Source organism: Stegostoma tigrinum, chromosome 7, assembly GCF_030684315.1.
Source record: "Stegostoma tigrinum isolate sSteTig4 chromosome 7, sSteTig4.hap1, whole genome shotgun sequence".
Taxonomy (NCBI): domain Eukaryota; kingdom Metazoa; phylum Chordata; class Chondrichthyes; order Orectolobiformes; family Stegostomatidae; genus Stegostoma; species Stegostoma tigrinum.
The window spans coordinates 59,641,885-59,667,876 of NC_081360.1; the positions used below are offsets into that span (position 1 = coordinate 59,641,885).

Sequence of the window (25,992 nt, forward strand, 5' to 3'; positions counted from 1 at the left end):
CTCTCCCCTTAACATTCAAAAGCATTACTATTACTGCATCCTTAACCACTAGGACCAAAGGGGTTACCACTGATGAGAAATTGAACTGGGCCAACTACAAGTCAGTAGTATGATGGAATACCTTCCAAATGTCTGGATGCGTGCAGTTCCAACAATACGCAAAATTATCCAAGGCACCAGGAGCCTTTTGCCTGCTACCGCATCAAACACCTTGAACCCTCCTCATCGTCGGCAGACAGCAGATGTGTATCCTTTACAATACATGCTCAGCAACTTGCCTGGCCCCTTCAATAGGGCCTGCAACCTCTCAATCTGCCATCTAAAAGAACAAGAGCAGCCTGTACATGGAGACACCAGATGAGCCCCAAGCTACATACCAACAAGAAGAAATATATGGCTGTTCCTTCACTGCTACTTCAAAAAAATCCTGCAATAGCCTCCCTAATATTATTATTGCTGTTATCTATGACATAGGGATTGCAGTAGTGTAAGGTGGTGTTTCATATTCACCTTCTCACGCGCAATGGTGGTGTGGACAGGAACTACTTGCTGGTGACTCGGACATGCCATAAACAAATTAAAAAATCCAAAAGCCATTGAGAATACAATGGAGGGAAAAGACCAAGCATGAGGATGAATGCAAAAGGGAACACAAAAATCTTCTATATACATCTAAAGGATTAATGCCGTGGCTGCTGATTTTTAATCTATAAAATGGCTCAAATATTGCAATAGAAAATAAAATTTCAAAATTCACCAGTACAATCAAACATGGAGTTGACATTAGAAAGACAATGATGACTTGGATATGTAATTGATTAAGGAATAGAAGGGGTGTGTTGGCAAACGGATGTTTTTCTGATTGAAGAAAGAATGATGGCGGAATCTCCCAGGAGACAGTTTTAGAACCTTACTATTTTTCTCATTATTTACAAATCAATTCAGCTATGGTATAAAGACTTATAATTTTGAAGTTTGCAAATGAACAAAACTCAGCAACATAGCAAAAGGGATGTGCATTGCAACAGACTTTAGAAGGGACAAAAACAGAAATTGCTGGAAAAGGTCAGCAGATCTGGCAGCATCTGTGAAGAAAAAAAAATCAGAGTTAACGTTTGGGGTCTGGTGACCCTTCCTCTTCCAGATTTACAGCATCTGCAGTTCTTTAGGTTTTCATTTAGACTTGAGCAGGGAATAGATTGGTGAAATTGACATAGCAGACAGAACTTACTGAAAATATATATGAAAAATACACCTTAGAAGAAACAATATGGAGAGGAAACACAGTCTAAGCAATATTATTTTGAGTATGGGCCAAGAATGGTATGAAAGCACCTAAGTTGGTTCATTCACAAGTATTTGATAATGGATGGGCTGGTTGATAAGATAGTTAAGAAAAGTGTACTAGAAGTTGACTCTGGAAATAGGGGCACCGAATATAACATCAACAACCTTGTAGCTTAGTTTTACATACTTCTGGTGAGGCTTTGATAGGAGTAATGGTTCTGGGCACCATTTAGCAAGTATTTAAAGGGAACACAGAGATGGTTTACAAGGATGATACCAGCGTTCAGATTGTTTGGTTATATAGACAGATTGGAGTAGCTGGGATTTTTCTCCTTAGAACACAGCAGGTCAAAGAGAGACTTATTATATGCATCCAGAATGACACTGGTTTTTGACAGAGCAAACAGGAAGTAGCTCCTACCCTAGCAAATGGTAACAGACTTTTTCTTAAATACTTGGCAAAAGAAATCGAATGGAAATGAGAAAAAAAAACACTTTCACCTCGAATGTTAAGATCTGGAATGCACCACTTGAAAAGGGTGAAATGATCAGATTCTACTGTAACTGTAAAAAGGCAATTGTGCGCACGCTTAATGATGATTAATTGCTAAGTTATGGAGGAAAAAAAAGGGAAAAGGAAATCTAAATTGGACAGCTCTTTCTTGTGTGTTATAACGTTCTATGATTCTAACATCCCAATGAACTGGTAATACAACCTTCCCATTACCTTATGCTAGTTTTCAAAACCTTTCCAACAATGGGGCACCCAAACTGCACAGTCTTCAGCCTGTGTCCTAAAAACCTGTGCAAGTTCAATATTACTTCTTTTGCCTTTGTATTCTCTCCCTCTTAAAGGAGGAAACTAAGGATTCTCTGTGCCTCTACTTGGCTGTATCAATCCATGACCTGTGCATTTCAACAAAGTGTCTCTAATTATCCACTCCATTATTTAGGATGTAATAGTTTTTTCTCAGTCTTAAAGTCTATGTCTTTTCTCTATGTTAATCTGCAATAATCAGTCATCTGCTCATTTCAGCCATCTACGAAACACTCCATCAATCTTGAATAATCCTTGCAACAATTTTGTGTGATCAGTCCATTTCAATGTTGCTCAAAGCACTAACTTCTCTCCAATTTTTAACTTTGAAACTTAGCTGAGGTTGTGGTGTTAATACCAAAATCCCTTCCAAGTCCATGACCTCTTAACATTTAGAAGGACAGGGCAGCAAATACAAGGGAACACCACTTGCAAGTTTCCCTCCAAGTCACACACCGTTCTGGCTTGGAAATGTATAACTATTACATCACTGCTGCTGGCAAAGATATTTGCAACTCCCTACCATATAGCCCTGTGGGTGTATCTATATCCTAAGAACTGTAGCAGGTCTAGGAGACAACACAATTGGGGAAAAAAAAACTAAGTTCCTTCTTAACAGCACAAATTCACATATAGCTGCATTCAATCAGGGGCAGAACTCTGAGCTCGCTGCTTGTTTACATTTCATTGTTAATGTTCAGAGAAGGTTCAGCGTTATTCAAAGGCTCATATGATACCTACCTAAAGGATCATTACTGGTTTCTAATTTAAAGTGGCTCAGCTCTTATTTAGTTTTACACGGTGGTAAAATTCAATTATTTTAGGGAAGGAAATAGAAGAAGAACTCTTAGACCTCTTGTTCAGGGAACATTTTCACTGGGCATTATGGTATTTAAATCCGTGAACTGAGCGAACAAGCTTTGTAAAAAGTGAAGTAATACCGTTTGCTTTGATGCCATGAAATACCATATTCAGTGCTCACACACAATATTTTCAGAGTAATTCTGAATTCAGACGGAATTGCCTCAGCATGCATGCCATATAAAAATACTGGGATTTCACTCAACATTTCTTCCTTGCTGTGGATCATTACAGATGTGCACATAAATTGATCTATCACTATGATGGAAGAACATGGTTGTCCTGGAGAAACAAATCAGTTTAGGAAGTGATAGAAAATAGGTTACGTCAGAGGAAGGATTTTAATTTGAACTTCCAGACCAAAAATATTTGGTTGGAACGTTGAATGTGTTATTTGATGCTGAGGCAAGTTAAACTGAGTTGTGCAAATAATTGAAGAAGAAGCTGTCAAATTTACAAGACTGGGATTTGGAATAAATAGTTAAGTCTATAGTTGTGATAGAGAGGGGGAGTTTTTCTAGTTATTTTATACTTTAGTGATGGTGTTGAGATAGATGTGATTATATTTTACTGTGTGTTTCAAACTCTTTTGAATTGTGTTATATGTATATCGCACTTGGAATACTGCGTCCAGTTCTGGTCGCCGTATTATAGGAAAGATGTGGATGCTTTGGAGAGGGTTCAGAGGAGGTTTACCAGGATGCTGCCTGGACTGGAGGGCTTATCTTATGAAGAGAGGTTGACTGAGCTTGGTCTCTTTTCATTGGAGAAAAGGAGGAGGAGAGGGGACCTAATTGAGGTATACAAGATAATGAGAGGCATAGATAGAGTTGATAGCCAGAGACTATTTCCCAAGGCAGAAATGGCTAGCACGAGGGGTCATAGTTTTAAGCTGGTTGGTGGAAAGTATAGAGGGGATGTCAGAGGCGGGTTCTTTACACAGAAAGTTGTGAGAGCATGGAATGCGTTGCCAGCAGCAGTTGTGGAAGCAAGGTCATTGGGGTCATTTAAGAGACTGCTGGACATGCATATGGTCACAGAAATTTGAGGGTGCACACATGAGGATCAATGGTCGGCACAACATTGTGGGCTGAAGGGCCTGTTCTGTGCTGTACTGTTCTATGTTCTATGTTCTATGTTCTAAACTGTCCTATAATAGCTGATTTCCCCACAAACATTTATATTTTTAGACTGTGTGCATCTTACTACATTGATGCTTGCATTATCACTATTGAGGCAACAAACTACAGCATACTTACAGTCAACCAGCAGTAGGAATGGTAACAAATGAAACATACTGTCCAGTAATTAAGGAAATTACTCAAGCTGAAATAATTAAAGGCCAGGTGTATTTTTACCTTCTTTGAGAAGGAAATAAATTACACTTATGTAGTGCATTAGAAATCTTCAAAATCTCACTAGTTCAGTGCTAGAGGATTATTTGTGAAGTACAGCCACTATTGTAATATAGGCAAATATGGCACAACTTTGTCAACAAAGTCCGCATACACTTTGCTTTTGTGGTTTTGTTTAAGGGACACACATTGATCAAAATTGAGAGATTTCCATTCAGATATTGTCACCTTACATCGCTTGAACAAAGACATGGAGCCTACTGTCACAGTTAATTAAAAATTTAATGTTTTCTCAGCAGAATCAAGACCTAGAGAATGGCTTTAACCAATGGAGTCATGATTTTAAAGAGATCCATAGGATAATTATACTTTTTCTTCATAAAGCATTTCTTTTCACCAGATTGTGGGTATACAATCTTTTCTTCTCTGTTTTGGAGGAATTGCAGCATGTATTTTCCGCACTATCAACAGCAATTTTTGTTGGGACAACCATGATCTGGATGATGGCTGTTAGTATAATTTAACATATTTTAACAGTTCATGTCACAGTACGAAGCATTTGTATTCGACCCAAATACTAGCACCAGAATTTGATGTATAAAGTTCTGTGGCCCTTCTTACAGTAGGGTTAAATGCATTAGGTTTCAAAGAGAAAGAATTTAAAACAAGTGTAAATAAGAGACTTCTGCCTTTTTATCCAATATCAAACTTTGACAGAAGTCAGTAGTTCACATATATTCTCAGCAATGCATTAAAGTATTGCAATATTTTGCATGATCATTTGCATCTATTAATTTGAAGTTGTGTTTTTCCTGTCCACTAGTTGAATAATCAACTTCAACTTATCTGAAATTATTTTCCACTTTGAATTGGGCAGTTTGCCGTAACTGCTAGTCTCTCATTTTCCAGTTACTATGTCACAGAGTTGCATCATAACATGTCCAAACATAAATGATTAAAAACATTTGCTTTAACTGCCAGCACTCTATTCCTGGATGTTTACTAACATCTAACAGCTATGAAGATTCATGAATGCATAACTCATAACTTCATGAAGACTTATCCATTATTCAGTAAACTGCATTATGATTGAATGGATAGATTAGCTCGTAAGTACATACTTGGAAGCACCACAATCATCAAATCCACAGTGTCTTAGCTGTACTTAGGACAGAGATCAAAATATGTAGGGATGGTTAGCAAATTAAAATTCACTTTGTGGGGTGATCAGAGAAAATTCACCATCCTAACGGTGAATGGACAGAAACAATGAGGAGGTGCTCTTCCAAACGCAGGCTTGGACTCTCCCATAACAGCAATAAATATTGGAGAGAAGCAACTTTTGACTGGAGAAGCAGCAAGCAGGGTATGTTCTCATCATGAAAGAGTTGTAGGTACAGAGTCTGCTGAGGTGCAACAGCAGGACAGAATGATTAGGGCTTGGCAACAGCCACTGTTTGTCAAGATCTGAGGGCTGATGGTAAGGGGTGCGTGTGTCTGCGTGCCTGTGCGTGCCTGCGTGTGCGTGTGTCCGTGTCCGCGTGTGTATGTTTGTCTATTGTGTAGATAAAAGAAATAATCGCAAGGTGACTAAGGAAGACAGGATGGGCACAGTGGATGTTGGGGAGAGGCAGTGAAAGATAGAGGGCAGCTGCAGAAGAAGTAGTAATGCGAGAAATGGAGTGCACAAGGTGTTGGGAGAGAGGGAGTCTGTAAAGGATGCGTGGTAGAGAGAGAAAGACAGAGAGAGAGAGAGAGAGAGGGAGGGAGGGAGTCTGCAATGGGTGTGAAAGGGACAGTGAGAGAGACCGCGTGAGATAAATAGGGAGAGGAGGCTGAAAATAGGTTGAAAAACAAAAAAAAAGATAATAAGCCTGATGAAAATACAGGATAACTGCATGGTTGGGGAAACTGGAGAGTGAGGAAAGTGGGGAGGGAGAAGAAACAGGGTAGCTGCAAGATGCAGGGAAGAGACAGTGTGGCTGCGGAAATGGAAAGAAGAGGCTGCAAAAGGGGAAGAAAGAAAAAAGGAGTTTGCATTGGGGAAAAAGGCAGCTTTTGGAGTGAGGGGACGGAGGGTGGCTGGAAGATAGATGAAAGGAGGCTGAAAAATGGACAGAAGAGAGAGAGGGGCGTTACAAAGAAGACAGAACAGTTTCAAACCAAAGGTAGACTCAGCTAAGAGCTAGTAAAACTTGAAACTATTGAAGTAGCGATTTACTTGCAACTGTGTGTGTGAAATCTCTAGTTTAGGGCTGTGTGTATTCAGGAACTGCTTTATGGGGAAATGTATTTGATGCTATCATACTTAGCATTGTGTCAATTCATTAAATTTAAGTATACTTGGAGATCAGAGATAGAATAGAGAGACAGTAAATGCCTGGTTAAAATCTTTCAGCTTGTGAACATGCAATGGAAAGACATTAGCTGTGACTTCACCAATTTGGAAGATGCGTTTAAGGTGATGGTTTTTGTACATATAAGTGTGTAGTCACATATAAAAAAAACTTGTTAACAACTTGTACCTATTATCTTGTGCCAGTTTAAACACTGTGGTGTCTAGGAAATTAATGCACTCCTTCTGTGTTGGGGCTTTGAATTTAATGGACTGTTGCTAATTATTAAAGGACATCAATTCATTCTTCTAATTCTGTTTCTGTGAGGGTCCAAATGCCTCATACATCAACACAAAGAGGAAATCAATATTAATGTAATTGCATCACACAATGGTATGTTCATTAAATGGAAAAGTAGCCCCTGAAAATCAAAATGTAACCCTCAAAAAATAATTTCAGCTTTAGCTCCAAAGCAATCACATTTCATATGTCACCTTCTCTTGCTTTATTAATAATGGCAATTATTCCAACAATCCATTGTTTAACAAAGGTAATGAAAACTCACCTGGGACACCAGGCAGAGTCTTAATAAATTTGCCGTTAAAATGTGCTATGACTGCTTCACACTTCTGTGTTGATTCCATCCTAGCAAAGGAAGAAAAAGCATTGAAGAGGCATGAATGATTGTAAAGTTATTTAATAAAGCACTAACCATTTTTCCCCCTTAGTTGTTAAAAACTTGACGTTTTATTATTTTACAATGTACAGAGTGTGTCCAGTCAAAAGTTTTTTGTTGTTTATGTGATAGTGTAGCATAGATTACTGGTGGGCACAATATAAACCATCTGAGGATAAACTGTCAAGAAATTCTACACTGCTGAGAAATGGTAATAAATTGAATAATGTTTGATGGTGAGATTCCATTATAAAACTTCAATACTTTTATGATCAAATTATTTTCTATGTTGTAAAGCTGAGAAATACTTGTACTTAGTTAACAGTGTTAAGCATTTAAGCAAATTTCTTTCAGTTCTCTAAACCAATTTGCTCGACTTGTTAATTAAAGTTATTGGGAATACTTCAATTTTAGACTAATGCCTTTCACTTATGTAAATCACTTAAAAATTTACAAGTGAATATACTTCAAAGACTTTTCAATTTAACATAATAATTTTTATTAAGCAGAAATAAAACCTGCCACAAAAAAATATTGTCCTAGTTCATTAAAATGTTAATCTTCACATTTTATCCTGGATTTCTGTTCATCAGAATTAAGAACTGGTAGCAAAAAAGCATCACTTGATACCAAAAATGAACCAAATGTATTAATACAAAGAAAGGGGAGATGATCAACTAGTGGAATTGTCACTATACCAGTAGTCCTGGGTTTGCACCTCATCAAAGCAGAGGGCACAATCAATAAAAATCTGAAATTAAAAGAAGTTGAGCGATGATCATGAAATCATTGTTTACTGTTTATTGTTCTAACAATTGAGCTGGTTTACTAATTCACTTTATGGATGGGAAAATGCCATCCCGATCTGGTCTGGCCTGCACATGATACCAGTCCCACAGCAATGTTGTTGATGTTTAACTGCCTATTAACATTAATTGCTGTAAAATCTGAAGATGGATGACCTGGCTTTGACTAAGGGACCGGACATTACAATGGCAACGTGTCCCTATCGCCCCGCAAAGTTAGCAGGGTTGGGAAAACTGTCTCACGGGCTAGTCTGGTAAATCTTTTAGGACTGAGATGAGAGTATGGTAAACCTATGGAATTCACTACCACAGAAACTATGTGTTTCAAGGATGTAGATATAGCTCTTGTGGTTCAAGATATATTGGGGGAAGGTGGGATTTGGGTGTTTAGCTCACTGTTCAGCCATCATCAGATTGAATGGTGGAGCAGGCTTAAAGCATCTAATGGCTTCCCCCTGCTCCCATCGTCAGGCAGTCAAAAACTTGACACAGCCACTCTCATGGTACCATAAGTTATAACCAATATCCAGAACAACATTACTATTCTACTGGTGGGACAGGAAATACACAGCAGAGGTAGTGGCACAGTCATGATGGAAGTTGCTTTGGGAGCCTTCAAACACCGATTCCAGACCCCATGAAGTCTCATGGTACCAGGTGAAACATGGATAAGGAAACTGCTTGCTGATTATCATGTGCCAACCTCCCTAGGCTGATGATCCAATGCTCCCCCACGAATAATGTAGGGTGGAATCATTAGGGTAGAAAGAGTGCAGAATTGATTCTGGATCGGGCCTTCAACGACCATCACCAAGAATAGCTTAGCAGCACTGTTACTGACCGAGCTGTTGGAGACCGAAAGGGCAAAGCTGCTAGACTGGGTTTGCAGCAGATGGTGATGGAACCAGCAAGAGAAAAAGAAAGTATACGTTGAAAATTGATTGATTAATCAGATGTGGGTATTGTTGGCTGGGCTAACATTTTCTTGCCCAACCTTTGTAGCACTTGGGAAGGTACTGGTAAGTTACATTCTTCAATTGCTGCAGTCCATTTTGAATCATAGAATCCCTACAGTCTAGGAGCAGGTCATTCGGCCCACTGAATTGACAATGACCATCTGAAGAGCAAACCACCCAGAACCACCACCTTACCCTATTCCTGTAACAAGACAGTTTTGGATTACTATCTACTTTGGTTAGATCTTTAGCATATGACTCTTATTCCTATCATGTTATTCTAGTCATTTCCTTTGTCTCCAGCACCACCTTATTTTTAATTTTTTGTAATTATCTCTCTGCCTCATTTAATTTGATTATAGAGCATCCCTTCACTTGCAATTCAGCTGTTGACACTTCACTCACACCATCTGGCAATTTTGATCACCTGCAGGGACTTATTATTCAGCCTGTCGACACTCCATTCATACCATTTGTACAGTTTTTGATCTCTCTGCCTATAAATCCTGTGCTTCTCTTCATTTCACTTGTTGAAGGAACAGAGCTCCAAAAGCGAGTGATCTCAAATAAACCTGTTGGACTTTAATCTGGTGTTGTGTGACTTCTGACCTTGTCAACCCCAGTCCAACACCAGCACATCTACATCATCCTCAATAGTAGGGGAGCATATCAGTGCAAACGATAAGGCTGAAGAATTCACAATAGCCTGCAACTACAAGTGACAAGTTGATGGTCCGTTTCAGCCTGCTTTGGAGGTCCTTACCATCACTCGTGTTATTATTCAATCAATTTGAATAATTCGATGCGATACCAAGAAATGGCTTAAGGTACTGGATACTGCAAAGGTTACGGGTCCTGCCAATAATTCAGAAATAGTCTTGAAATCATGCTCCAGAGCTTATGCCCATAGTCAAGCTATTCCAATACATCTCCGTCACTGGCATCCGCCCAACAATGTGGAAAATTGCCAAGATATGTCCCCTACACAAAAAAAAGGGACAAATGCAACCTGGGTAATTACCACACCAGGAGACTGGTGGGTGAATATGGTTGTTGGAGGTAGTCAACTCAGCTCCAAGACATATCTGCAGGAGTTCCACAGGTGAGTGTCTGAGGTCCAACCATCTTCAGTTGCTTCAGCAATGATTGTCCCTCCATTATAATGTCAGAAGTGGGAATGTTCATTGATTGCACCATGCAACTCCTCAGATACTGAAGGAATCAATATCCAAGTTGAGGAAAACCTGGACAATATCCAGTTTAGGATGACAAGTTGCAAGTAGTATTCACGCCATACAAATGCCAAGTAATGATCATCTTCAACCATAGAAAATCTAACCGTCACTCCTCATCATTTAATGGCATTACGTTAATTGAATCCCCAACTTTCAACATCTTGGGGACACCACTGACCTGAAATGGAATTGGACTATCCATGTAAATACAGTGGATACAAGAGCAGGTCAGAGGCTAGGAGTCCTGCATCAAGTAACTCATCTCCTGATTTCCCAAAGCCTGGCCATCATCTACAAGAAACTTGTCAGGAGTGTGTTGGAATACTCCTCATTTGCCTGCATAAGTACAGCTCTAACAACATTCAAGGAGCCAGGACAGGACAGGACAGAGCTACTCACTTGATCATTGGCACAAGCACAAAGATATTCACCATCTCCACCACTTACGCACGGTAGTCGCATTGTGTATCAGCTACAAGATGCACTGCAACAAGTCACCAAGTGCTCCTTACATGGTATTTTGGAAACCCACAATCATTACAATCTAGAAGGATAAAGGCAGCAAATACATGGGAACACTACCACCTACAAATTTCGCCCCCCCAAGCCAAATGCTATTCCTGACTTGGAAATATATTACTGTTCCTTCACTGGGTCAAAATCCTGGAATTTCCTTCTTAATGGCACTGTGGGTCTACCTATTCTAATTGGAAAGCAGCGTTCAAGAAGTCAACTCGTATCCCCGACAATAATAAATGCTGGCCCAGCCAGCAAAGCTCACATTCCATAAATGAATAAAACAATTCCATAAGATCAATAAATTCTATAACACCAAATATAATTTTGATTGAATAATTTTTATACTTAATGGATTTTAAATTTCTCAATTCTATTCTACAGGCTTGGGAAGCTCTAAAACAGTTACTTTTTTAAAAAATTACAGAAATGTTGGAAACAATTAATGACACATTTAATATGGCAACCAGCAATGCTTAATAAATGCCAGAAGATAGACAAATATAGTTATACTTGCAATTTCAATGCATCATATGAATGAATAGTTTTGCTTTGCTACAGGTTGATTTCAGATTGGAGACTGACTGTGAATATTTTCAATCAAACTGTTTAAACATGTTTTGAAACACATCTGGAGAAGGTGGGATTTGAATCGAGGCCTTCTGCCTCAGAGGTAGACTGGGCCACAAGAACCCCAGTAGCAATGCAGCTTCTCTCAGATATGCTTGGAATGCTGAATGCTGGAGGTGCTGGCTGTAGTATGTCAACAATATATTTCTTGGTTTTTCTTTTGACACTACCCTTAATGACTTCTCAACATACTTTCTCCATAAACTCAAAACTTGTTGCAAACTAATTTCTCATTCAGTCTAATCACAAATGCTGGCCTACACAAATTACTGGTATCATTTTTAGCCCTTCCACAGTGGAAAAGAGCACATGGATAATTATAAACAAGGTTACTTGCCTCAGAGATAATGGGAACTGCAGATGCTGGAGAATCCAAGATAATAACATGTGAGGCTGGATGAACACAGCAGGCCAAGCAGCATCTCAGGAGCACAAAAGCTGACGTTTCAGGCCTAGACCCTTCATCAGAGAGGGGGATGGGGTGAGGGTTCTGGAATAAATAGGGAGAGAAGGGGAGGCGGACCGAAGATGGAGAGAAAAGAAGATACGTGGAGAGAGTATAGGTGGGGAGGTAGGGAGGGGATAGGTCAGCCCAGGGAAGACGGACAGGTCAAGGAGGTGGGATGAGGTTAGTAGGTAGATGGGGGTGCGGCATGGGGTGGGAGGAAGGGATGGGCGAGAGGAAGAACAGGTTAGGGAGGCAGAGACCGGTTGGACTGGTTTTGGGATGCAGTGGGTGGAGGGGAAGAGCTGGGCTGGTTTAGGGATGCGGTGGGGGAAGGGGAGATTTTGAAACTGGTGAAGTCCACATTGATACCATTAGGTTGCAGGGTTCCCAGGCGGAATATGAGTTGCTGTTCCTGCAACCTACGGGTGGCATCATTGTGGCACTGCAGGAGGCCCATGATGGACATGTCATCTAAAGAATGGGAGGGGGAGTGGAAATGGTTTGCGACTGGGAGGTGCAGTTGTTTGTTGCGAACTGAGCGGAGGTGTTCTGCAAAGCGGTCCCCAAGCCTCTGCTTGGTTTCCCCAATGTAGAGAAGCCACACCGGGTACAGTGGATGCAGTATACCACATTGGCAGATGTGCAGGTGAGCCTCTGCTTAATGTGGAATGTCATCTTGGGGCCTGGGATAGGGGTGAGGGAGGTGGTGTGGGGGCAAGTGTAGCATTTCCTGCGGTTGCAGGGGAAGGTGCCGGGTGTGGTGGGGTCGGAGGGCAGTGTGGAGCGAACAAGGGAGTCACGGAGAGAGTGGTCTCTCCGGAAAGCAGACAGGGGTGGGGATGGAAAAATGTCTTGGGTGGTGGGGTCGGATTGTAGATGGCGGAAGTGTCGGAGGATGATGCGTTGTATCCGGAGGTTGGTGGGGTGGTGTGAGAGAACGAGGGGGATCCTCTTAGGGCGGTTGTGGCGGGGGCGGGGTGTGAGGGATGTGTTGCGGGAAATGCGGGAGACGCGGTCAAGGGCGCCCCTAACCCCACCTCTTCCTCCGGTACATTGATGACTGTATCAGCGCCGCCTCTTGCTCTCCAGAGGAGCTCGAACAGTTCATCCACTTCACCAACACCTTCCACCCCAACCTTCAGTTCACCTGGGCCATCTCCAGCACATCCCTCACCTTCCTGGACCTCTCAGTCTCCATCTCAGGCAACCAGCTTGTAACTGATGTCCATTTCAAGCCCACCGACTCCCACAGCTACCTAGAATACACCTCCTCCCACCCACCCTCCTGCAAAAATTCCATCCCCTATTCCCAATTCCTCCGCCTCCGCCGCATCTGCTCCCATGATAAGACATTCCACTCCCACACATCCCAGATGTCCAAGTTCTTCAAGGACCGCAACTTTCCCCCCCACAGTGATCGACAACGCCCTTGACCGCGTCTCCCGCATTTCCCGCAACACATCCCTCACACCCCGCCCCCGCCACAACCGCCCATAGAGGATCCCCCTCGTTCTCACACACCACCCCACCAACCTCCGGATACAACACATCATCCTCCGACACTTCCGCCATCTACAATCCGACCCCACCACCCAAGACATTTTTCCATCCCCACCCCTGTCTGCTTTCCAGAGAGACCACTCTCTCCGTGACTCCCTTGTTCTCTCCACACTGCCCTCCAACCCCACCACACCCGGCACCTTCCCCTGCAACCGCAGGAAATGCTACACTTGCCCCCACACCTCCTCCTTCACCCCTATCCCAGGCCCCAAGATGACATTCCACATTAAGCAGAGGTTCACCTGCACATCTGCCAATGTGGTATACAGCATCCACTGTACCCGGTGTGGTTTCCTCTACATTGGGGAAACCAAGCAGAGGCTTGGGGACCGCTTTGCAGAACACCTCCGCTCTGTTCGCAACAAACAACTGCACCTCCCAGTCGCAAACCATTTCCACTCCCCCTCCCATTCTTTAGATGACATGTCCATCATGGGCCTCCTGCAGTGCCACAATGATGCCACCCGTAGGTTGCAGGAACAGCAACTCATATTCCGCCTGGGAACCCTGCAGCCTAATGGTATCAATGTGGACTTCACCAGTTTCAAAATCTCCCCTTCCCCCACCGCATCCCTAAACCAGCCCAGTTCATCCCCTCCCCCCACAGCACCACACAACCAGCCCAGCTCCTCCCCTCCACCCACTGCATCCCAAAACCTGTCCAACCTGTCTCTGCCTCCCTAACCTGTTCTTGCTCTCACCCATCCCTTCCTCCCACCCCAAGCCACACCCCCATCTACCTACTAACCTCATCCCACCTCCTTGACCTGTCCGTCTTCCCTGGACCGACCTATCCCCTCCCCACCTATACTCTCTCCACGTATCTTCTTTTCTCTCTATCTTCGGTCCACCTCCCCCTCTCTCCCTATTTATTCCAGAACCGTCACCCCATCCCCCTCTCTGATGAAGGATCTAGGCCCGAAACGTCAACTTTTGTGCTCCTGAGATGCTGCTTGGCCTGCTGTGTTCATCCAGCCTCACACTTTATTATCAAGGTTACTTGCCTGTTCATCCATTGCCACTATCTGTTAATAGTGCAAGGGTTCTGCAGATGGATGAAATGTCAACTTACAGCAAATGGCAACATGTAGGCCAGACTAGTTAAGGCCACTAGATACCCTTCCCTAAAAGACTTTGGTAGCAGAATGGTTTTTCTTATAACAGTCAGCAGCAGTTTCACAGTCATCCGTAGACTCTTAATTCCAGATTTTTATTGAATTCATATTTCACCAGCTGCACTGGTGGGATATGGACCCAGGTGCCCAGAACATTGCATGTTTTCAAATAGCTCTGCCCTTGTCCTTCCTGGTGTTGTTGGTTTGGAGGACGCTGTCGAAGGAAACTTGGTGAGTTGGTGCAATGCATCTTACAAATATTAAGCTCTGCAGCAAATGCGCATCAATGGTGGACAGGGTGCATGCAGAATGCGGTGGACTGGGCATCAAACAAGTGAGCTGCTTTTTCCTGGATAGTGTTGAGCATCTTCAACATAATTAAAGCTTCATCCATTAAGGCAAGTGGTGAATATTTCATCCCAGTCTTGATCTGTTACTGAGAGATTACAGACAAGTACTGAAGAGTCAAGAGGTGAGCTATTCGCTGTAGAATTCCTATCCTGATTTGCTCTTGTAACAGTAGTATTTATGTGGCTGATCCAGTTCACTTGCTAGTGAATGGTAACACCAGAATGTTTTTTTTAAACTCGGGGATCCAACAATGGAAATGCCATCGAATGTAAAGGGTGATGTTAGATTTTCTCTTGGTGGAACCAGACCTGAGATTCTTTTTCTTGTGTTTTTACCAAAGGAAAAATGTTTGGTGCAATTTACACTGCAAGTAATATTTTAATTATTGAAATTAGTCTTTAAACAGTCTTTTACATACAAAGTGACAACACAGTCTAGTTCAATTACACCTGAAGTGGCGAATTACAGAAAATGGGGAAATTGTACATAATATAGCATTAAGTTATAATCCATTTTGATACTGCAAGCTAGCAACTAGCAGTCTGACACTGCTGCAGCAAGGCACATTTTACTGAAGTCTTTCGTCTTGCAGTCACCAAGACAAGTTGCATAAGACTCCAAAGTGAAGGGAAGAGAACATTTATATTGTATGATAGAATAGTGCTGATTGGTAGAGATTTTGCCATGGAAAATGCACCATTTAACCTATTTTTCTAATCAACCTGTTCAGAACTATTACTACACACCTCTGCATCAGGTGCAAATTGAACCCAGGCCTCCCGGTCTAGTGTACAGTCACCAGCACTGCACCACAAAGAGCTCTTACCATTTAATGAACACTGACGATTAGCTGCCAAGCATTGGGTGGCCCAGTAGCTCAATGGTTAGCACTGCAGCCTCACAGCGCCAGGGACCCAGGTTCAATTTCAGCCTCAGGCGACTATCTGTGTGGAGTTTGTACATTCTCCCCATGTCTACATGGGTTCCCTTTGAGTGTTCTGGTTTTCTCCGACAGTCCAAAGATGTGCAGGCTGGGTGGAATCCGCAGTGCTAAACTGCTCCACTGTGTTCAGGGATCTGCAAGATTAGCCATGGGAAACGCAGAGTTATAGGGACGGGGTGGGGATGGGCCAAACGGCATACTTCCACACTTTCAGGATTCTATGAAAGCTTCATTTAAATTTTAAACAAGGCTGGTTGACTCTGATTGGCGAAGGCATCTCCTTAAGAATGGAAGCAAAGAATGGCTGTCACCTACTTTGTTGCAGTGAGACAGGCAAAATATGTACACGTGTTCTTTCTGCCAGAGAACAGGCCCTTGTTCATTAATTGCTACCAGTAATCACATTTGTGCCAAACTGTGAGGCTTACTGACAATCCCAAATTAGTTGTCAGATTAATTCTTTGCATTCTGCCACTCAGTCTAAACAGTTAACATGAATATCATCTCCTCTCCACCTAAATTTTAATTATGTCACTGCAGAAAAAAAAAACTGAGATGATTTGTGATGTCTGGAGGTTTTCATTATGATTATATTGTTGCTTCCAATTAGCTTTCTTATACAAAGTAATAGTATTTACATAGATAAAGGCCTGAACACCAAAGGTAGATTTTTTTTCTAGGATCCTGCAATACCTTATATCAAGTAAAGCAATTTTTTTTAGTGTATGCTGGGGCACTGAAAATATATGTACTGGAATGAAAAGCTTAACTGTCTAGTTGATAGTATAATGAAGCATTTAAGCAGCTACATACAATACCTTGCAAAGCCAACACCACGACTTGTGCCATTGGTATCTCGTAGTATTCGTGTGGAAATGACTTGTCCATATGGCTTCAGCATATTCTCCAGTTCTTGTTCATCCATAGATGGTGGCAGGTTGGAGATATACAAGTTTGTGGGGTCCTGTTCTTGTTGCTGAAATAACATTTTATAATGAACACACTGTTTTTGAAACACTAACATACATTCAAATATTCTCAAAATTCACAATTTAGACACTTTAGTGATCAAGCTTTTGTTGGGAGTCCATTGGTACAAAATGAAATCGATGTGAGTTTGGTGTGAAGGGAGTTCACTAAGAAGTGAGGGGGGGGGGTGCTCTTTCTTCCTTCGTCTTCTTCACTCTCACGGACACCAGGAAACGAAAAGGAGTGAAATCACAATGAAAACAAGTTCATTTGAATGGTTCTGGGAGCCAGCATGAGTGGAATGGTGGCCTTGATAAGTCATACTAGGTAAGTACATTTACTGTCTTGTCTTTAGAGTTCAAAATTGATTCTTAGTTTGGATTAAGTAGTGTTAAAGTGTAAGTAGTGCTAAAGTGTAAGTGGGCAGGCAAGATCGCTAGGATACATTTACTAATCTCAGGACTAGAGGAAGTGAGAGAAAGAGTAATTTAAGATCAAGTCACAACAGGGGTGGATCGGTCATGTAGAATACTCCTGTTGCACAATGTAGGAAATCAGGAGCACTTCCAAGTGTCCAGGGTGACCATGTGGGCAGGAGTGGTTTCCAGCTGCAGCTACTTGTTATCAGCATTTCAGATCTTGAACAGTGGTTGCAGTCTTTGTGGAACACTCATAAGCCTGAGATCTGCATGGATAGTGTGCACAGTGAAACTGTTACACTGCAGGTAAAGAGTGCACAGGCAGAAAAAGAGTGAGAGATCACTAAGCAGATTAAAAGCATAAGTTAGATGTGCAGAAGTCCCCTGGGTCCATCTCCCTCTTAGCTGATTTTCTGCTTTTGAAACTGCTGGGGGAAGAGGATTTCTCAGAGGAATGCAGTGAGAACCAAGTCCATGGCTCCAGGAGTGGCTCAGCTTACTTACTTAACTTTAAATAATTGAGGACATTTTTGTCATGAATCCACGAGTTGATAAATTTGACAGTTTCTTTAATACAGTTAATCAGTTTCCAACTACTAGGTGTTATGATTCCAGTTGATGGTATTGCTGGACATGTCAAATCTCTGAATGAAACCAACTTGACAGATCATAAGTTTTTTTATTTGCAATTTGAAACAAAAATCAATTGAATCTTTTTATCTTTCACCTATCAGGACAGATGTGAGAATATCAATTTTGAAAAGGAGCAACAATTTATACTCCATGAGAAAAAGGTGTTAATTGCTTGGCAAGCCAATTATGATTAATTGAGAATTTACACAGAGAAAGCACCAGAGTGCATTGTCACCAGTGCTTTTATGTAATTCATATAAAGGTGTAATGCCTGGATGTGTCAGGTAGAAGGACAGGAAGTTATCATTTTGGTCAATTCAAAAGCAGAGTTGATCACTTTTGTATGTCTGAATCAGGCCTTCAAGCTGATAAATGACACAAAAGGATTTTCTTATCAATGGCTGGGACAGAACAAAATGAAGACGATATAAATTAAAGTTTAATATCTGATTTTGAAATTTGTGCAACAAAATCCTAAACAGAAAGCTCCTTGTGAAGTTTAAGTGATGGTAGTTCAGAATAAAACGTCAGTGTTTCAACACTTTCTGAAGAAATCAGTGGCTGATTGTTAAAAGGAATTATGTTGGAATGGGAACTTATTTCGGTCCTGCATAGCCCTCAGCTGCATGCTGCCATTATCTGCTGAGGTGAGCTGAGCTTCAGTATGTTCAATGCACTGTTAGTCTCAGCTTGATTCTGTTTTGTGCCCTAGACAGAAATATACCTTTTCTTCGGAAACTTATATTTATCCATTCTCTTAGCTTTACCACATCCTCTACCCTCATCACTGCTTTCTACAGAGACTGTTTTGCCACTGGTCTCCCTCTGTCTAGTTACTGCCTACCATGCAGCCTTAGTTTTTCTGCTCCTCTTCATTCCATATTTATACTTGGATCCAATTCTGCTCATTTCTATTACATTCTGGACTCTTCCCTTGCAGCTGATCAATATTTGCTTGTTTTGGTTACTGCTTCCACTTATCCTTTGGAACACCTTAGTTATCCTGTGCTGGAATGGCTTAACCAACTCCTCAAACTCCTACTGGTGCTCCTGATCTTTCGCATTCCATTACAGCTATTTGTGGATCGAGCCCTCCGAGTAATTATTTCCGTATCTAAAATGAATACTGATAGATGCATGGATTTACATTTTATGTTCTCTGGTTCTTTATTCGTCTCCCTCTGTTTTGCTGAAGGGCTTCAAAATTTCCTTCAAAGCAAGTTGTTGAAATTTGCAGAATTTATTTCAAGCTTTAAATAATGAAGTGATGCCAAGAATTCTCAGGTTCAGCTGCTTCTTGACTCTTGTACATTCCTACTTTTGTTCTATTCTGATCTGTGATATCAGCCACTTTCTCAAAAGGTATTAAATGGATATTTTTGGAAATATCAAATCCTGTTACATGTTTTGCAACATTTAAATGTTTATTCATCATTAGAAATGTATTTTCCAATAACTGCTTTCTTCAAATATTAGAAAACTTTTCTATCTTAAATGTACAAATCAGGGAAACAATTGCCTTGCATCAGCAGTAAAATTACACCAAAAAGCTACACAACGTGATGTCTAATATCACTTCCTGACATCAAGCTTTTTAAGAACAAAACCAAAAATTATCAGGCATATATTAAACAAGTTCCTTGTTTTCAAGAGATATGGTATGGGTTATGTTGGCACTTTAAGTTGTAATGATTCAATACTGGCACATAAAACTGCCGCATTACGAAAGTGCATTTAAGCTTTGAAGCAACAATAGTTCTTGGATTCCCACGTGTCCAATCCTGTTCAGATTTTCATGGTATGTGCTGCACAATGGATGTAAACTATCACTATTGGAGTTATTCAAAATTCAGGCTTTACCACCCAATAATCCAAAACATCCAAGATTATTTCTATTTTGATCTTTCTTCTTTCTGGTTCTTCTCCATTTTTCAACATTTGTTACATTGCTCACATAATTTACGTGGTGTACTAAAAAAACATGTATTCTACTCTTTTCTTCAGTTGCTCAGGTCCATCTATGCATTTTGTAACTTAATATTAGTCGCATGTTAACAAAACATTTCATTGTCTGAAAAACTGTCTAAAGACTGGAGCGATGTGACAGATTGAAGTGTCAAAATGAGAAGCGTTAGTAATTCCCACTGGACATTTCCTTTCTCTGACTGTGTAATTCATTTATTAACGGACTAATTTCCTGCATAAAGATATTCTAACAATCCAAATACATTATGTAGAATACCAATCTAATCACTAAACTAAATAACATTCTAGACTTCTTGCATTTCTGACACAATACCTTGTGATCTCATTATCTCTGAATCCATCATATTCTGCACACCATTTGCATGTCTCCATCCATTTGTATCCTTTTAACCACTAAACATGCAATATTAGTTAGTTCCTTTTCCCTAAAGCAAATTATCAACATAATATTAACTGCTTTTGTCTAAGTGACCAATGACAGTTTGCAATTTTATAGTTGCCTTTATTAGCATAGAACATGTCCCAAAACACTTTGAAAGGGACAAAAGGAAGATACCAATGGCATGTCTGATACTTTGAGGAAAAGATTCCAATTTCAAATCTTGCTGAGGATGGTTAAATTTAAAAAAGGAGGCAGCAGAATACTTTTTGACTTTTTTGGACAACGGAAATAAGAGGGAAGCTCTTCATGGAACTTGTTGTTAAACTGAACTTCCAGTGAAAATGGCAAATCAAGCTGTTCTCTTTGGGACCAAGATACTACAATCAAATCGAACCGCCTGAACATCTCAACTTAATGCCGAATGTTTTTCTCAAAGTGTAATTGTCTTTATAAGATTACTATGATGAGGCTGAGAAAATTGGATCTACATTCTCCACTCTGCTATGCCAAATAATGCACTGAAGGTTGCACTGAATTTGCACTTGTACCGACTAGTATCTTGCATTTGGTCTGCAATTGCCACAACATACCTGCAGGCATTGCATTAGACAATTACACACACACACACACACACACACACACACACACACACACACTTCCACCTTTTATATTTTAGCTACATCCATGCCCTGTAAAACAATTACTCTCACTCATCCTGGCCTTTAGAGATGAGAGTCACATCACAACAATCACAGTCACTGGCTTAGTTGTTGAATGCCAGATCTGGCTGCTCCAGCAACAGGTCCAAACCGGTGTGTGTGAGTTATTAATTCTTTCAGGATCATCCAGAGATGCAAAGGTAACTTCCCAACTTCTTTCGTCAACTGCAGACCATATTCTTCAATCCCAATCCCCTAACTCCTCACTTTCACCTTCAATAATGTGAGATCAGCTCATGGACTTATTTGTGAGAACAAATGAATCAACTTTCTGCTTCAACTCGCATCATGGTTTAATTTCTCTCCTACCTCCTCTCATGCCTCCTTTGAGATCACTGTGCCTGTAAGTGCCACCTCTTATTGCTCAATCATTTCACATTGAACTGCTGATTACTCATGTTCAACTTCCGACCTCCACATTAATCACCATGGCAAAAGATTCTCTCTCTACAGGCATTTCCACTTTGTCCTTTAAATCTGCTATCATCACTTACTCTTCAAAACAGAAATCCCTGAACACTCAATTCATTGCAGACCACCATCCCATCTCCAAACTTTCCCCTTTTCCTTAAAGTCTTTGAATATTTTGTCACCTCCTCAACCTGTTCTCATCTTTCTTAAAATTCAGTGCATGCATTCCCTTCAATCTGGTTTCAGTCCCAGCCAATGTACCAAAACAACTCTTATCAAAGTAGCAACTAACCTCCTCTGTGACTGTGGCAAAGCTAAACATTCCTTCCATCATTCTCAACTTGTCTGCAGTCTTTGGTATGATTGATTATATTGTAGTCACTGGAAAGAGATCAGCCAGATGGACCTCAAAGAATATAAGTTCCCAGATTGGGCCAGGTTAACAGCCCCAGAGAGCTTTGGCTGATAGATATAGGTAGGAGTTTCAAGGCTTTTGGTCACTCTTGAAGCCGGGTCTGAGCTGCCTGGGACTGTGTCATGAACTATCTGCGTGCAAATAAATGGTGATGGGAAACTAGCCTTTGTGGAATTATTTCATATATTATCTTCTTTTGAATACTTTTCCACTATTGTCCGCTGAGTGGGATTGCTCCCATTTTGTTCAATTCAACATTGTAGCCAGGGAATCACTTGCAATGGATTCTCTTCCTGCTCTTGCACTATTGCTTCTGGTGATCCACAAGGAACAACCCTTGGGCCCGTTCTATTTCTCATCCAGATGCTGTACATCAATTACATCATCTAAAAGAATGGAGTTAGGTTTCACATGCAGGTCTATCTCACCAGCGCCTCTTCCAACTCCTCCACTGTCGCTAAATCACCAGACAAATTATTCAGCATCCAGCACTGGATGAGCAAAAATTCTCTCGAAACTAAACAGAAGTCCAAACCCATTGTTTTAATTCCCTTTTCCAAACTTTTTCTAATTCTTTCACAGGATGATGGCATCAGTGGCTAAGCCAGAAAATATTGCCCATCCTCAGTTGTCTTCAAGAAGGTGATAGTGAGCTGTGAGTACACAGAGCTGATGGGAAGCTACTTTGAGGGTTGTGACTCTGCATCAGGTGTAGGAAATTAATAATGTTTCGAGTCAGCAGACTGTGTTTCGGAGAGGATTTTGCACGTGATTGCCATGCATCTGCTGCCCTTGTCCTCCTACGTAGCAGCAGTTTCTGTCAAAACCTCACTTCCTGACCGCTGATTCCCTCGCTCTCTGGCAGAAGTTAAACCAATCTATTAGCAACCTTGGTGTCACTTGTTCCTGATAAGAGTTTCTGACTTCATATTCACGCATCATTTGATGCTGCCTCGTATCAACTCATCTCAAGTTCAAACTCTTGTTCCAGTATTTATTACTTCTAGATGTGACTATTCCAGTTCACTTTGGCTAGTCACCCATGTTCTACCCTGTGTAAACTTGTGGCCACGCAAAACTTTGTCAAATGTTAGTTGACATCATGCTGTGGCTTGATTTTGAAGATTGAATCCTTGTTATTTAGCTGACTGAGGGGAGCGTGTACAGGCAAGCTTGTCACGTGGCTCATTTATAATTACTAGAAGGGACATATACTCATGGACAGGTCCCCATTCACCACAAAAGGAATATGTTTAAACCTTGCACTTCTGAATTTACAAAAAGCAGGAAGAGTCCATAGTTTCACACTGCCAGCCATCGAGAAAACAATGCCTCAGTCACAGTCAACTTGACAGCCAATCAGTATCCTTTTCTCTTGTGGTGTACATTTTTGAGATTGCCAAATTTCAAACATTCTTGAATTTGTGTCGACGAGTACAACAGAGAAAGCTTCAACAAAATTCTCCTCTTTGCAGCTGTACTCAGATTCAGATTGTATACAACCAAAAATTGTTTCTTTTTGGAAAAAAAAGTGAAGCAGGGTAATGTATTTATATATTATGAACATGCACAATGTTCAATAATGTCATTAAATACATTAAATGGCAATCTTGGTGCTCACTTTTCTTTGCAGGTACCCCACTGATACCTACTGCCATTAAGAGTTTCAACACAGATCAAATTGAGACTCTGTAGTAGTTACTTAACTAAAACATGACAAAATTGATATATGTATATTTTCCAGGTCTGACAGAAGATCACAGACCTGAATGGTTAACTATGTTTTCCTCGCCATTTACATTGCCAAACCAGTTGTGTTTTCTTTTCGTTTTTCACATTTCAAATCTATAACACTCAGTATGTTGTCTTTTTAAATAACATACAGGTAGCCATCATTTATCTCTGCCCTGTTTAAAGTAATTTCATGTTAACATTGTTTATCCTTTGAGACTTGTTTTCTTTGTTTTGCTTTGCCATTTTTGTTTTAATAGCACTTGTGTGTTGTTGATGTCAAACATCATTGTGAATCAGCATCCAATACTGTACTATATAGATCCCAGACAATGTTTCTCTACTGGCAGTGGGCAAGACACCTTGCCTCTCAGCCTTGGCTCACCTTGGCCTTATCTCCCACTTTGTTGCATGCTGACCGTCAGTCTCCTGATGTTGCTTTGCCCTGGCCTCGTCTCACACCACGTGTCTTTAATTTTAAGCTGCAAGTCTAGGTTCCTGGCTCCATACTTCTTAATTGGAATAGGGTCCTCGGCTCCATCTAGTTGCAGATGTCAGCCAGGGCAAGCAGTGTTGGGAAAATAGCTGCACTGACCAAACGTAGCCACTAGGTGGAATATGGTCAATCAAACAGTGCTGCAAAGGGAAGGATACTTTATTTCTTTCATACCCAGTGAAGTTTCATATTTATTATTTCTTCTTGCCAGTTATTTTAGCTGAGAATGCAACGTTAAACATGCACACTGCAGTAATTCAACTTTCACAACATTTCTTCCACATAAGAATGGTCCCAAGGAACTTAAATCTGGCTTTAATGCTGATTTTTATGGGAAACTGTGCTTCACTGCTTCACTTAAAAGTCATGATTTTCAGGAACACAACCACAACTCTTCAGTGAGGACTTGCTGTATGTCATGAAGCACAATGGGAAAAGCTACACTTGGAACATGACCTTGGTATCAGGAGTGTGCAGTTTTTTTTGAATCATTGACATAATATCTGCCGTGAAATCTTCAATGCAAATTCCAGTCCCAGCTTTTCTGATGAAGGGTCTAGGCCCGAAACGTCAGCTTTTGTGCTCCTGAGATGCTGCTTGGCCTGCTGTGTTCATCCAGCTCCACACTTTGATATTCCAGTCCCAACATCATTTTGTTCAGGCTTTCTATCTTGCTCACTTTCCTTTACTAAATACATATATGCACACTTAGTACCATTTTAAAAGACAATGCCACCCGTTTACAAATAAACAAACAATGTACAATGTACTTTTTAAAATCATAAATTTCAATAATTCATTAAGCACAGAAGTCCTACAAACACTAATTACACAGGGCTGTTTATTTCTTTGGGGGGGGGGGGGGGGGGGTAACTGTCGGCCAGGAAACAGAGTATACGTCTTCTGCTTAAATGGGAAAAGCAGAAGTATCTTTAGGTCTGTGCTATCTCTAACAGTAATGATAGGTATTATTAAATTGCTATTTTTTTGCTTCAGTTGAGTACAGTTACCAAATAAATGGAAACAAATTTAAATGTAAATAGTTATAAAGCTGATTAGAGTCACAGTTGTTGGTTGATAAATATCGTCTGTGATCATAACTTGAATGTTCTATTTCACATGAAATCCTTGGGCTGTATGACAAGCCCTGCTAATGTGTTTTTTTTTCATACCACATCAATGTTGTTGATGCTGTCTTTACTGGGATAAAATGAATTAAAAGAAAAGCAAGGTAAATTAGCACACTGTGATGTGGTATGGTTGAGACCAGAGAACCTTCATGAGAGCATAATTTAAGCCATGATAAATTTTATAAAATTAACAGCACCCAGTTTATGCGGAACATTCTGCAAATACAAAACAAAATCAAGAAATTCAGATTTTTTTTGTCACAACAGTCCCAATATTTGTGAACTCAGGAAACTTCAGCACATACAACACTGTTAGATTTAGTGATCTGTACATTCCTGCATTCCTAAATATGCAGTTACAAAACTGAGTTTAGAAGGATTTTGGAAAACTGATTTTATTTTATGTTTGTGGAAATATCGGGAGTGGTTTCCTTACAGGAGGTAATTGAAAGGTCATTGTGAACAATGCAGATTTCTTTGTTTAAATAAGGCTTCCTATAAAATGGGAGACTGCTGATAACATTTGCTTTGCTGTAGATAGCTGTTGGGTCTGTTTTGAATAGTAAGTCATATGGAAAGGTGGTTGCTGTATCTGGCTCAGATGGAGATAGCTTGCTATGACAAAATAAAGCTGCAGGAAAACTTCAAAGAACAAACTGTCCAGCTGATTTCTTTTTTAAAAAAAAGCCCCTATTAAGTTCAGGGAGGAATCTATTATGCTTTTGAATCATTAGTTGAAGAAACATCAAGATTATAATTCCTGAGCAAACTGTGCCTGCAAGGCCTCAGGAACAACTGTGTGATGAATG

At 40.7% G+C, this 25,992-nt stretch overlaps 1 protein-coding gene across 7 annotated transcripts in view; it reads right to left on the bottom strand.

Annotated features, from left to right (window-relative positions):
• The window catches only part of LOC125454239 (RNA-binding motif, single-stranded-interacting protein 1-like), a 249,574-nt gene that overhangs the window by 26,860 nt on the left and 196,722 nt on the right, over window positions 1–25,992 (bottom strand). For all 7 annotated transcript variants that reach the window (XM_048534810.2, XM_048534806.2, XM_048534804.2 and 4 more), the window contains 2 exons: window positions 16,711–16,868; window positions 7,222–7,301 (listed from right to left, as the gene is read on the bottom strand). In XM_048534810.2, coding sequence (XP_048390767.2) covers window positions 7,222–7,301; window positions 16,711–16,868 — 238 coding nt within the window. The remainder of the gene's footprint in view (window positions 1–7,221; window positions 7,302–16,710; window positions 16,869–25,992) is intronic.